This window comes from Lepisma saccharinum, chromosome 20 (assembly GCF_977018435.1).
Source record: "Lepisma saccharinum chromosome 20, izLepSacc3.1, whole genome shotgun sequence".
In the NCBI taxonomy this organism is placed as follows: domain Eukaryota; kingdom Metazoa; phylum Arthropoda; class Insecta; order Zygentoma; family Lepismatidae; genus Lepisma; species Lepisma saccharinum.
Genome location: NC_139248.1, coordinates 763,787 through 778,310, shown reverse-complemented (window position 1 = coordinate 778,310; position 14,524 = coordinate 763,787). Strand labels below are relative to the sequence as shown.

Sequence of the window (14,524 nt, the reverse complement as noted above, 5' to 3'; positions counted from 1 at the left end):
CTTCTTCCGACAGGGTGATGCAGGAGAACGCCATTCCATGCTTTGGCGTTTCGTTTCAGGGTCGTACCTCACACACAAGCTCTCATCCTCTGTAGCAATGCATCGCAAGAAATTTGGATCTGAATCCTCCAGATTTTTTCTCTTCCCACGCCTCAAAATCGCTTTGAAAGGTCAGAGATTTGAGGATATTCCGGACATCCAACGGAATGTGACGAGGGTCTTGAACACCATCCCGAAAGAAGACTTTTCTAAAAGTTTCCAGGACATGTACAGCCATTCTCAACGATGCATATCCATGGGAGGGGACTACTTCGAAGGACAGTAAGGTAGATTTCTTTAAGAATTCGTCTACTTTCGATATTCAGGATCAGTCACCGAACTTTATTGTCAGAGGTTGTATATAACAAGTTCTACTGTTACAAATTCATTACCAGCACCATAATCTATATGAGTCTCATGCCAACAGACCTCTTTTTCTTAGTATTTAACTTTTCTCTACTTTACATTCTGTCACCGAGTTACAAAGCCAAGGGTCCCGGGTTCGAATCCCGGCCGGGATATGGGTGTTCTTTTTGAGTGTCCCTTCATCAATTTCATCATGTCATCACTCATTACCATCTTCGCGGTTAGTCAAAACTGGCAGAAATGCGAAGTAAAACAAACAAAATCAATCAATCAATCAATTTACTGTGCATTCTGTGATACGAAGTCTCTTCTTAACTCAACATTTTTCCCACTTACTAGATAATCTAAAATAAAACACCTTCAATCATAAAAAATGTTGCTGTTTCGTGTAAATGTAACCTTTCTAAATGTGCTATCAATAGAACTAGACAAAACTCTATAACGGAACAGCCCTCCAAAGACCAGGCTCAAGATAATTTTTCATTGGGTGACGCGTGGTCAGAGCATCAAGTCCCATCGACGCTGTTTTCTGGTTTTCGACGCCGACACCCGCTACTTCTTTTCAAGTAGCTCCCCAATTGTCTTCGCAACGATACGAGAGCGAGAGAAAGTTATAAATGCACTGATTCGAAAACAAAAAGGGCAGCTGAAGACCACTGCGATGACAAGTGTCCGTGTGCTCTTTTGGCAACATAGTGTACATTCAACCATAGAAATGTGCAAACACTAAAAACCATTGAGTGCTAATATCATAGCCTTCGGTAGCCAATAGAGAGTGTCTTGAAGTTTTGTCAGTGCGTGTACAAAACAGCTGTACAGTCACGGACACATCCGAATTGTAACAACATGAATGAAAGTCAGTGGTATCCCTACAACCCCAAAGCATCCTTGAATGTACTTCACTTTCTTTGGACGTAGATCCTCATCTTGGGTGTAATCCGCCTTCTTGGATGTATTCACGTCTGACTCCGCCAGAATAGAAACCTATTTCCTTCCTTGCAATTTCTGCCACGCCGCCAGTGGACGATCTCGGCTACGAAGACAAGCAGGCTGATTGTCATCCCGACGGTCAAGGGCAAAATGGTTCCCGCCAGGTGTTCGACCGAGAGGGGCAAATTCTCGACGACGCTTCTGCTCCTCGCGACTCTCAGGAAGATGTCCGCCTCCCACTTGCCAGGCAACCCGGACCCCGAGATGCGCGCTATCAGCTCCTCGAACGTGTCGGTGTGCACCGAGTGCTTCCGGAGCAGCAAGGACCTGTAGAACGTCAGGATGACGTAGCTGGGGCTGTGCACCATCGAAAAGCCGTCCTGGTCTGTGTACTTCTCGTGGACCATGTACCTCAGGTTGAGCGCGTTGATCACGACCGCGAAATCTCTCTTGGTGGCGGTCCTGTCCAAGTACATCATGGTGTCCCACACTGGCACGTACCTGTCCATGATGGTTCTTGAGACCTCGTCGTGGTACCCTGCGAAGAGCTTCAGCAGGATCCCCGTCCCGCCCAACTCCAGTCCGGACTCCAACAGGTCCTCCATGGTGTCGATGTCGGGTTCGTACAGGGCCATGGTCAGGAAGCTGACCAGCGAGCTACAGTAGGCTGCGGTCATCACGAGGCAGTAGAAGAGCCAGCTGATCAGAAGGAACCTCAACACGCTGGTCTTCGGTTGGGCGGTAAGCGAACCTCCCAAGATGGTCGCCAGAGAAGACATCCAAGGTTCCCGCACCAACAGGTGCCCCTTCTCCGCCACCAACGTCCTTGCAGCCTTGAGGAACAGGACGAAGGCGACCTGGGTGACCGCAGCGGAGGCCCAAGCGAGCGTCTGGAAGGGCAGGTAGATCCTCTTCCACGGGGGCGAACGCAACGACTTCGGAACCGCCCAAATGAGCTGCATGCATTCGAACTCCGACACGGTATCCAGCAGCCGGTACCTCTCGCTGGTCGGGATGAAAGATCCTATGGCGGCGTCCACCCTCTCGTACACGACGTCCCCGTACGCCCCTATGAAAGTGCCGTTCGGAAGCCTGTAGCCCCACGTCACGTCGTTAGCTGGGATTCTCACGTCAACGGAAAAGTTCAACTTGTCTGCCAGAGTCCCGAATATTTTCCCTTCTATGCCTCCCAAAGATACGCCATTGGCTCGTTCCATGAATATCACGTCAGGCGGTAGATGGAACGTGCTGACACTCAGGGGACACCGGTGCAGATTGGTGAGCTTTCGTGGAAACAGATCCACCTGCAGAGAAGAGCCATCGACACACGTTCCCAAGAAGTGGACGCGCCCTACGGTCCCGCAGTCGGAAGTAGAGGACGGAAAGTAAGTGTACAACAGAACGTCGCTCTTCACGAAAAAGCCAACCGCGACGTTCAACAACTTGAAACTTAGCAAAACCTCAAAAACATCTTCAAGGCGTCCAAGACCGGTAGCTCCATCAGCAAAAATCACGAGGGTTTTGGATCTAGGTCTCCACAACTTCAAAGTACTGAGTTTGCTTAGAGAAGCGTTGAAAGTGGCGAACCTGGTGTTGATCAGGAAAGAGTACATGTAGTACTCGGCGCCGTCCGGCTCTCGGAGCAAGCTAGCATCTTCCAGGAGAACAACTGGAGTAGCGACAGAGTGAGGTCCTGATAAAGGAACAGCGTCCTCCTTATTTTCTTGGTAAATCACAAGGCTGTGATCGTGAAGGTACTTCTCCATGATGCCAAGAATGCACGTGTTGCTTGTGTCTCCGTGTTCAGTGGGAGGAAGGATTTTTCCGCCTTCCCCGCTAGCTTCCAAGGCTTGGATTGCGGTCACGAGGACGCTGATGAGACGAAGCATAATTATTGATCCCGATCCTGAAAAAGGTTGACGTAAGCATTAGTCTCAAATCTTCTTCAGGGATTTCATTCCAAATGCAATGATTAAAGATACACTTTAGTTCACATTAAATTAATTAATCTGTGAATATTAATGACTTTTCACCGGATTTAGTCAATTCCGTTTATATTAAAACAGTGTCAGTTTATTTCTTATTTTTTAACTTAACTTAAGCAATGTTAGTTTAATGGACCAAAGGTTCAGTTTCGTGATTTTTTTTCTCATTTCTCCTCTCACGTGCTTCAAATTTCACTTGCATCATCCAAGATAATACAGATTTATATTGTATTATAAATACAACTCGGGGGTGTAAAGGCGGCCAGGGGCGTGGTGCTGATCACATCACCCCCACCTTCGGTCGTTATCAAGAAAGTGTGGGCCCTAACTCCACACCCCCTATACGCCTTCATGGCGTTCTGCAAAGCACAGGGGAGCACTTTACCTTTTTACGTTTATTTCAGGTCAACAACCTTCTCTTAACTTATATATTGTACTCCTCAATATACATATAATATACATATTTTTATTTTTCAATTGCATTAATTTTGTTTCTCAAATAATGACTTTTTAATTCTGAAAGTGCTTCACTTTTTATCCTAATAATTTCTTGAATTCATATCTTTCATATCATTAGAGTCATTTAACCAGTTTGGTTTGAGCTTGTATTTTTTTTTCTACTACGTTACAATATTCAAATAAAATCAAACCACGGTTTCTTTTGTTTTAGCTTATGGTATCCTCTGATTTCTCTAGCTGCTGATTGTATTACGTCCAAGTACTGTTCGTACAGTTAAATTACTGTAAAATTTCTTACGAAGTAAGTAAGTGTAACTTTGAAAATGAGAAACTGTTTTTCAAAATATATCTAATTGAGTTACGTTTCCAAATTAGTGACTGAAATTGACGTACCAATTCAAATTATTAACAAACAAGAGAGTTACTTTTTTCAACTGAATAGTTATAACCGAATTATTTGTCCAAACAGGTAACTGTAACTAAATTACGTTTTCAAATTATACATTACTGATTGTAATTAAGTTATTTACAAATGAGTTACTTGATTGAGTTACCTTTTCCAATGAGTAGCTGTGGCTGGATTACTTTTCAAATAAGTAACTGTAAATTGAATTACTTTTTCCAAATTACTTACTGTAATTGAGTTACTTTCAAAAATGATTGAATTACTTTACCGAACGAGTAACTTTAACCAAGTTACTTAACTCACCTAATTGTTCAAGGTCACCTGTTGTACAGAATATAATGTTGAACGCTGGGAAATGTCTTGAAGACTGAAGTCCTGAAGAGGAACGAAATGATCAACCCGAGACGAAAGAAACCGTTTCCGATGACAGAAAAATCGTGTGAATGATGAGAATTCTGGAGTTGTGCGCCAGAAAGAAGTCTCTAATTCCATGTGTCGAAGGGTGTACTAATTGCAACAGCTCCCAACACGTGAATTACCCGAGGCTTCTGGATGGCTGCTGTCACGTGGCTGTTGAACCTTGATTGCACACCGTTAAGCTCTGTTTGCCCAAGCGTGAATAACAGTTTTAAGCAACCCAATCCATCAAAAGGCTGCTCTGTACCCAACGGAAGCACAGTGTAACCAAAACCTATTTTCTACGTCGCACGAATTGTAAGCAACACTGATGCATGTAGTATCAACACGCGTATGAAGTTGTGGGAGGGGACTTTCTGAACCAAGACGCATGGCATGCATATCTTATAAATTCAACTTCCACTTTTAAGATTTTCGACACGTGTAAACGTAGAAGTAAAAATGAACACCATGTGGACATTTTACCACGTGCATTTCAATAATTAATAAAGATTTGTGAAAGAAAAAACACACAGTGGGTTCGATGATCAAATATTATAATAAAAGTTTACTTACATGCTTGATTTAACATCTCTATGATGTTTTAGCGTTTTTTATTTCTTTCTTTACTTCTATTCATGGTCCTTGTATCAGTGGCGGCGAATAGAGAGGGCAGTTGCCCCCGCACTATGCTAAACCTTGTCTACTAAGGAAAAGTAAACTGTCCTGCCCCTCCTCATCCCCCCAGTTTAGGAACCCAATTTCCGCCACTGCTCTTGCTATATAGAGTCACCTCTTCCGCACATAAAAGACCCGGATTCGATTCCAGGGGTCCCAGTTTGGCACCAAGTACTTGGAAGGCCAGAATCCCATTGGAAGTTAATCGTCTTGAAGAAAACAGGTCAAATAGTTCTCTCCATTTCCCTACCACAATGGCATTTGGAATGCTATTTCAGTAGCTGACCCCTCCCCCCCTTTCCCCACACACTGTAAAGCCTTCCTTGCTGCGCCAATGACTATATCGTACATGTTAATGTATGTACAGCCACGGGCAATAAAAATGGGACACCACAGATCCTGAAATATTGTTTTCCCTGCAATGCCTTATGTGTTATGTCTGTTGCCTAACTCTTGTTGTCGATTCTACGGCGATGGGAGAACTTCAATAGCAACATCTCAATAGGAAGTTCTCTTATCACCGCAGAGTCAGGCAACCGCATTGCAGGAAAAACAGTATTTCAGGATCTGGGTGTCCCATTTTTATTGCCCGTGGCTGTACATTCCTATAAAGTGTGCCAGTGTCGGGTTCGAATCCCGGCATGGGCGTGGATGTTTTTGAGTGTCCATTCATCAATTTCATCATGCCATCACTCATCTTCATCATCAAATTAACCAAAAACTGGCACAAAAGCGAAGTAAAATAAAGCAAATCAAAATAAAAAAAATAAAAATAAAGTGTACCACTTTTTTGGCACAGGAGTATACGTATAGCGGTGTGAAACCAGCATATATTCATTTCATATCGCAAGGTAACATAGGATATCCTGTGAGTCGTTATTGCAAATAAAGAAAAAAATTTCCCTTTGCATGTAACGTCGGGCAGTAAGCATAAACGCCGTGAGAGTTTTGTGCGTGTGTGTACCCATCTTTCATGGATATGGATATCTTCAGAGAGACATATATATAATTCGAATCAGGATTTCATACAAGCAGAAAACTTCAGGTTGCCTGGTTGGTTGAACTCGGGTAGAAAAGCCATTGCTTCACAAAGGTCCTCTGAATGAACGGTTCCAAAAGATATTTTTATTTGTCCTTAATGTGGTACGAGAATATCAAAGCCCGATGGATGGCAATGAGGTGGAACGGCGATTCGCGTGGAACGTCTGACTGTGAGGGCGAAGAAAGGCTTTGTCGAACAATTCCAAGAATCGGTGGTCTCTGTGCAACTGTGGGGTCTGTAGCGCACTGCAGAAAATTCTGGCCGTTTTCTCAGTTCTTTCATTTTTGTCTAGTTTTATCTAACAGCTAGTATTAAGTTTTTCCCCAAAGGTAAATGCATTGTTTCGGAATCTGTTTCCTCGAGGTTCAGAACGCGAATATAATGTGCGTGGCATTTCGTACTTACGGGCATTATCTGTGTGCATACACTTGAATGAATGAATGAATGAATGAAGTAAAATCATTGAGTGTCTTAGCACATACAGCCATTTTTGCACCCTTCAATGTATGCTGGGAAATAACCCCTTACATAAAATTCAAGAGATAGAAAAGGATTAAATTAAATCAAGAAGACTTGGATGGGAAGACCATGTGGCCCGAATGGGAGAGCAAAGAAGAGTTTACAGAATTCTTGTTGGGAAACCTGATGGTAAGAAACTTGTAGGAAGGAAAAGGCGAAGATGGAGGGATAATGTTGAGATGGACTTAAAGGAAATCGGTAAGGATGGACAAGGTTGGATTGACCTTGCGCAGGATAGGGACAAATGGAAGGCTTGTGTTGCTGCAGCCATAAACCTTCGGGTTTAAAGACAGTAAAGTAAGTAAGAGTTAAAAAAAGAGGTGTAAAAACCACTTTGGAAAAGATAAAAGTTTAAGGTGGTAACGGATAAATGCAACGCATTAAGAAAGTAAGAATACTCTAGAAACTTCCTCAGACTGTGGAAGTGGCCAGTTCTTCTCAAAAAGCTAAACACATTTGTTAAAACAATGTCGTCACTTCCCAACAGGGATGATAACCAGTTGGAAAGATTACAAGTTTGTTGACATATATCTACCTACACCAGTGTTTCACAACAGCCGGGCCGACCTGGCGTCAATTTAACCGGGCCGCGAGAGCTTCTCCTGAAGTTTGCGACTTGCAGCCCGAGCTGGCAACCTTTCGTGGTTCCCCAGGGACAAGGGAAAATTATTTCTCGACAATTCTGGTGAGAATTCAAAGCATCCGAGAGGGGACTGTCTTCCGAGAAGCCTCAAAATTTGAATTACAACCGTGGGGCCCTTCTCGAATTTAGGACCGGAAGGATGAAGCTACTTGCAGCCTGATCTGGCACCCACTTCGAAAGGTGGTCTTTCGTTCGGATTTCTACAGCGATAACAGAAAATGCTTTCGTGACAGTTGTAGTGAGGGATGAAACGATCTAACCGGAGGGCGTGTTGATTGCAGCCTCCAAATTTAGACGGACACCACGGTCAATTAAGTTTGCTCATCAATTTTCATTAACACATATATTGATGTGGAAATATTCTGATTAATTGGAATTTTTCGGCGTGCGAAATGGTACATGCCGATGAAAATCAGAACTCACCCAATTAATCAGATGATATTGGCCAGTGGAAACTAAAAGATCCCATTAGATCCAGTCGTTGTCAACTAATTTAAACCCAATTTAATATTTGTCAACAATTGAACTAATACTCTCTATGATTATGTCAAAATTAATTTATTAATATACAATTTCAAGGGTACAAATTAATTAACGTATAAAGTATAAAAAATATATAAGGCTATTAACGAGTAAAATTATTAAGATCAGGGCATCAACTTTAAAAAAACGAATTTACCGGGTCCCGGGCTCACGAAGGTTGAGAACCACTGCTCTATACCTTGAACCAAAAGTCACTATTGGAAACTATTTATAGTGCAAGACCGTATTATTATAAAAACCTACGAAAATAACATTGGCAATTTATCAGATTTTGCAAGAATTACAATTTCGTCCTTGCCTAAATTAATGGATAATTTGTGGAGAGAATCTGGCTCCAAAAGTCTGCAGTTTGCAATATTTGGTCATTTTAGTTTTATAACCATTGATGCCCGGCTACCAGACGTTCCGATTTATTTGGGACGGTTCCTTCCTTCTAATCCCTGTCATGATGCAAAAATGTCCGGTGTTTTTGGTTAAATCACATTCAGACATGTTCTTCATTTCAACAATTATTGGTAATACGCATCATTTAATGCATAGATTATATTATTTTCTAAACAAGATTGTTCAGTGGTACTGGTGTAAGAAAATTAAAGGAAATTTGAAAATCATAGTAAATTATGGAAATACAGTACTGTTGGAATACTTCTGAGCAATGTAATATTACTGGAAGCAGAATTATAAAGGGAATTCCTTTTCTTATTTTCAACACTGATCATGGAAAAAATAACAATAGTGTTGATTATCTTCCACCAAAAAGATTACATGGCTTTCATTTTCGTTTTTCTTTTTACCTTTTGCGGCCTACGTTCTCTTTATTAAAAAAAAACATCTTCCTTGGTCCCTTTATTGACAAGAAATCAAAGCATCAAATCCAACAATAAAGAAAATAATAAAGAAATCAATTAAGCAGTAACAAACGCATTGTAAGCGGCATGCCTGTTGAGTTGAAAGGACTTTTCTGCTAGATTTAGACTTTTATTGTGAAGTTTTTTAGAATAGTTTTAACTTTACTGTGTGACAGTGACGACAATATTCAGTGTCAGTGAAATGGGGAAGCCAAGTAAAAGCTGCAGCAAGCTATAGAATAGATTTCATCGAAACGGATGGTAAGATGATTCTCTGTACTTTACCTTTAAAAAGAGGAAATGAAAAAGTACTACAGTTTATTTTTGCACTCCATTACAAATATTTTTTTAAAATAAAAGCACAATATATAACATTCACATAAAAAGTGAAGCATTAAATTTATTGCATTTCTTACTTTGCTTCATATGAGACTTAATGAATCCCTTTTTACATATGAATGGTGTATATTGTCCTTTCATTTAAAATAATATTATTAAAAATAAACTATAGTCCTTTTTCATTTCCTTTTTTTTCGCAATAATTTTCCTTTTTTTGACCTTTTTAGAGTATAATTTTTCCTTTTAAAATCCGGCCTCTAGATATTACAGAATGATTTCTCTTATTATATTTGTTGACACGAGCAAAGCGCGCAGTAATTGTTATTCTTTGGTTGGCTAGAAATCTTTAAATTTTTCAGCGCCATCTCTTGTCGGCGTTTATGAATTGCGAGAAGCAAAATTACCATGCGCGCCATCTCGTATGACAATTTCGAACTTCGTGCTGACTGCTGATTCCTTTCAGAGACATGGGAGGGCGAGCGAGAATGTTGCCAAGCACACACACTTTTCACCAATTTTACTCTGACGTATTTTTTTTAAAAAAAGTATATTTTCCAGATGTTTTAATTAGGATATAATGACGAAACGAAGTATTAAACAAACTTTACAAGGAAATTGGAATCTGAGTGAAACACAACGTCTGTATCTCAATTTTCTTTTACGTCGCTTCACATCCCTCTTAGTCTAATCGTGACGATGAGGAAAAGGAATGTTTTGATGAATTTGAAGAAGGAACACTCACAAAGGAACACACCAGAACTCGAACCTGAGACTGCCGTGAGTCCAGCATTCAACAAACTCTGTCACGAGATGACTAGGAACCTGATACAACTGACCAATAATTTGAAGCGGTTTTTTTTAAAAATAATAATAATAATAATAAGGTCGACAAGGTGCGTTGTATTTTCGTTCTGTTCATCTGTTGTACAACACTTCATCAAATATATAATATATTGTCTCTTCTTAAACAAATCCGTTATAGCACGGGGGAGGGGGGTCAATTTTTGGACTCCCGTCTACGCATATGCATATTATAGTATTTACATTGGATTTTTCACTAGGGGTCCCGTATATTTTACCTGCGGGGGAGGGAAGAGTGTACTACGTTTCTGAGCTGTAGCAAAAAGAATTGGAAGCAACAATTACACAGACCGGAGTTTATCCAGAATTTTCCTTCTTGGGGGTGTAAGTTCCTATTTAGGGAAGATGTCGGCGTAAATGTAAAGCTAAAATGGCCATAAATTGCAGTGGCATTTGTTATTAGGGTAGCAGATCCAGAAAAATGAAGAAAATCAAGTGTGCATAGTTCCTATATGCTATGTTATACTGAAATAGAGAATACTTTACCTGAATATTGTTTCCTTAGCGGCTCCATTCCTACAAGACGACCAAAAGTAAATGTCCTGACGCAGTCGTTCATTTATTTTAACTTAATTCGTCTATTGACAAACGGTTTTAATGCAACAGTGGCGATTGCAGAAACTGAAAATGTTCATAAATCCACCTCGGCAACAAGTAGATCTTTCCGTAGAAAATAGTACACACTACACAGTGCCAACAATATGTTTTTGAAGCTTTCTGTTCCCGCACAACCCGTTTGAAGCTAGTTACCACAATTCAAGAATTAGCTGGAGTTGGTCTACCTTTGGAAATGATTGCCTTTTGTCAAACGTATGAGTTGAGAATGGTTTATTTTGAAGCTCTTCAATTACGTCCACTTCACAGTGCATGCTGCACAATCCACACACACATACGTAGCGCGTGCACATACACAAACTCAAGTTTGGAAGTAACACAGATAGGAGTTATCCAGAATTTATGCCCGGAAAACAACTTTTAACCTTGTAAAACGTTTATTTAAAAAAAACAACTGAACAGCCACGGCCACCGATATAACTAGTGTTGATATAATTGCTGTTGACAGGTCATGTAATAATCTCACAGAGTTTCCGTGGGCTAGTTACAACCAAAGACGGTGGAGAACAAGAAGCTTCAACAAAGAATTTTAACTGCCTAGTAGTTTAGCAGCGGTCCGACAGATGTCTCTATTTTAGCGTTGTTCTTTCATCGTTCAATGATCTTGTGAAGAATGAATTAATGAACCCGTTCAGCCCGGAATGTTGTAAAACACTTATTTTTAACTCTTTTGAACACAGAGCGTTATGAAGCCAGAGGTCCCCGGGTTCGAATCCCGGCCTGGGCAGGCATGGGTGTTCTTTGTGAGTGTCTCTCGTCAGCACATCTTCGCAATTAGCCGAAAGTGGCTGAAAAACAAAGTTAATAAATAAACAAAATCAATCAATCGAACTGTTTTGAAACAGGCTCTAAATCCCCAAAAGATGTAAAATGTAAATTGTAAATCCGTCGTGCCTATACGACGTACGATCAGTTGTCCACTTGCAGTGGATTGACGCTTCGATATATGAGGTATTAGATATTCGAGGTGTCTTGTTCCTTTCATCGTCTTCGGATACTTAGAACTAGGAGTGTGCGGGATCCCGAAGAGTTGGTACGGACAAAAAAAAAAAAAAAAAAAAAAAAATCCCGTCCCGATCCCGACTTCGTGATTTTTCGGGAACCCGAACTGACGGGAAATTCCAAATTGATATTTTCAAAAGTGGTAAATTATCGATGTTTTCTGCATGTAAGTGTCTGGAACTTCTCGGAAACATTTTTCTTAAAATCCAGAAATCCAAAAAACAATCACTCAAGGGAAAATGGCGTGAAGAATGTTTGAACATTTCCCGTCCCGACTTGTTCGGCACGAACGTCGGGATTTAAAAAAATTCTGACCCGCACACCCCAACCATAGAAGTGTCAGTGACTATACGGACATTAGTAATAAGGTGTGTTTTATACGGTGTATATTGGTATACTTGTAGATTTAATTCAGTATGTGTGTGCGGGATCCTGAATAGTCGGGACCGGGATCGGGAAAAAAGTTCCCGTCCCGACTTCGGGAAATGACTTCGCGACTTTTTGGGATCCCGAGCAGTCGGGAAATACCGAATGGTCATTTTAAAAAGTCGTTAATTCTCGACGTTTTCTGCATTGCAAGTGTCTGGAACTTGTCGGAAATTGTTAGTTTTTATTAAAAAACAATCAATGTGAAAATGACGTGTAGAATTCGATATTTACAGAGCTTCGGGAAATTTCGAACATTTTCCTTCCCGAATGTCGGGATTTTAAAAATTTCCCGTCCCGACCAAAAAAGAAATCTATTCCGCACGCTAACGAAAGCCGTTGAGAAATGGAGAAGAAATAACAAGTCGGTCTTATTTCTGTCGTTCTGGGGATAGCGGTATTCAGTGTCCTTAGAGATGAGGCTCTTTGTTGTCAGTTCTTTTTGTACGTTTTCGATATTATTCCAGTCAAATATATTCGAATCCAAAATTAATTGTTTATGTTTCTTGTTAAAACAAAAACTCTCTTCCCGGAAGAGATTGGTGGGGGAAATTTCAGGACAAGATCATTGGTGGGGGAAATTCCCCGTCTTCACTGGATTTCGTACCCTGCGTTTAGAACACTAGTGTTTACACGCCAATTTCTTCAATATAAGAGGCGATATGGTAAAAAAAAATTAAGCGGAGTTTTTTAATTTCCTGCAGTAAACGACAGTTTTCTTCAGTTAATATATATATGGCAAATTTATGTATTCATCCTACTTTTACGTCGCTTTTCCGTCATATTGTTTAATGGTTAGTATGTATCTTCTCTAATGTCACATTTCTTCCCACTTTTGGGTAATCGCGACAATGACAAGGAGCAGTATTCGAAGTCGGGGTGCAGGAGAAACTCCCCCACCCCCACTGCCACCAACCAGCACAATCTAAGTATCACCCAACCTGCCCACAAGACGAGAGGAAACTTTGGTCTGTCCCGTCTCATTTCGAAACATTCTCTTTTCCCGTCTCCTTTTATGAGATGAGACGGGAAATGTCTCGTCTCGTGACCAACACTAACGTTAACAATAGAAGTATCCCCTTAGGCCTACTGTCCCCAAAGGCTCGAGCAACCCCCCCCCCCTTTCCTCCACCAAACAACTTCCACATCAATGAAAGGACATTCACAAAGGAACAGTCATGCCCAGCTCGAGAGTCAAACCTGGAACATGAGTTCCTCAGTTAAATCATGAATTTTGTGTATAATAATTACAACGCCAGTTCATTCGTGGTAATTCTGAATCGGCAGTTTGGTTTGCATATACACGTATAAGCAGGATAATATCCAGTTTTAGAAGGCTTGTAGCGTTGAAACGAGGAGTCAAACAAACAAACAAAAAAATAATTAAGAAAAGTTGTTTTGTCTTTATGATCACTATGCACTGTAAAAGTTTGTACTATAAGCCTTTGCATAAGTTGTCAATTCTATCTTTTTCGAGACTTGAGACAAGAACGAGAATTGCCCTCCGAAACCGAGACGAGACTGTCAACGACGCATTTACAAATAAACACGAGAAGACATTTACAACTCTCAACGAGAACTGCTATGTCTTGTCTCGATAGGATCCCTAGTGATGAGGTTGTGAACCAATTAATTAATGCATTCGGGGAAAGAGATGAGGCAGCTTTTTTCGCAGTACAAAATTCAAAATATATTTCGGTATGTGATATAATGTTAGTAGTTGTATTTACGATATTATAAACTCAAGAAAGTATGAACCCCCCTCAAGCAGAATTGTCTACACTTAAACCTAGCTCAACATGCCCATATGAGCTTTTTGCTCAAGTGTGGAACCCTGTCTAATCCAAGATTTTTGTAAAAATGCCCTCATGGATTCCATGAGAAAGTATGACCCCCCTCAGATTGATGTGCCTACACTTACAAAAGGCACTTCTGTGAGATTGTTGTCCATAAATTTGTCAAAAATATGCCCCTCTTGATATTTTTTTTGGCCACACTTAAAACTAGGCCAAAAATACTCATATGAGCTACCCACACCCACCCACTCATATTTACTTCCGGTCTATTTCCGGTTATACAGTATAAATTAGAATAAACAAAATTCAACAAGACAGGACAAGAATAGACAAAATTCAACAAATCAGGACCAGTCCAAACAAAATTCAACAAGACAGGACAAGAATAAACAAAATTCAACAAGACAGGACAAGAATAAACAAAATTCAACAAGACAGGACACAATATTACAGGTTAGGACCAGTCCAAACAAAATTCAACAAGACAGGACAAGAATAGACAAGATTCAACAAGACAGGACACAATATTACAGGTTAGAACCAGTCCAAACAAAATTCAACAAGACAGGACAAGAATAGACAAGATTCAACAAGACAGAACAAGAATAGACAAGATTCAACAAGACAGGAC

The 14,524-nt window shown here is 40.6% G+C and overlaps 1 protein-coding gene across 1 annotated transcript; it reads right to left on the bottom strand.

Moving 5' to 3' along the window:
* Positions 1-1,361: 1,361 nt before the first annotated feature.
* On the bottom strand, positions 1,362-3,224 carry LOC146003770 (glutamate receptor ionotropic, delta-1-like). Its single transcript, XM_083142182.1, has one exon. It carries the CDS (start codon positions 3,222-3,224, stop codon positions 1,362-1,364), a length of 1,863 nt encoding a protein of 620 aa, XP_082998308.1.
* Positions 3,225-14,524: the final 11,300 nt, after the last annotated feature.

Excerpts from the sequence above, each read along its gene's own strand:
- LOC146003770 (XM_083142182.1), bottom strand. The coding sequence starts at position 3,224 with ATGCTTCGTCTCATCAGCGTCCTCGTGACCGCAATCCAAGCCTTGGAA.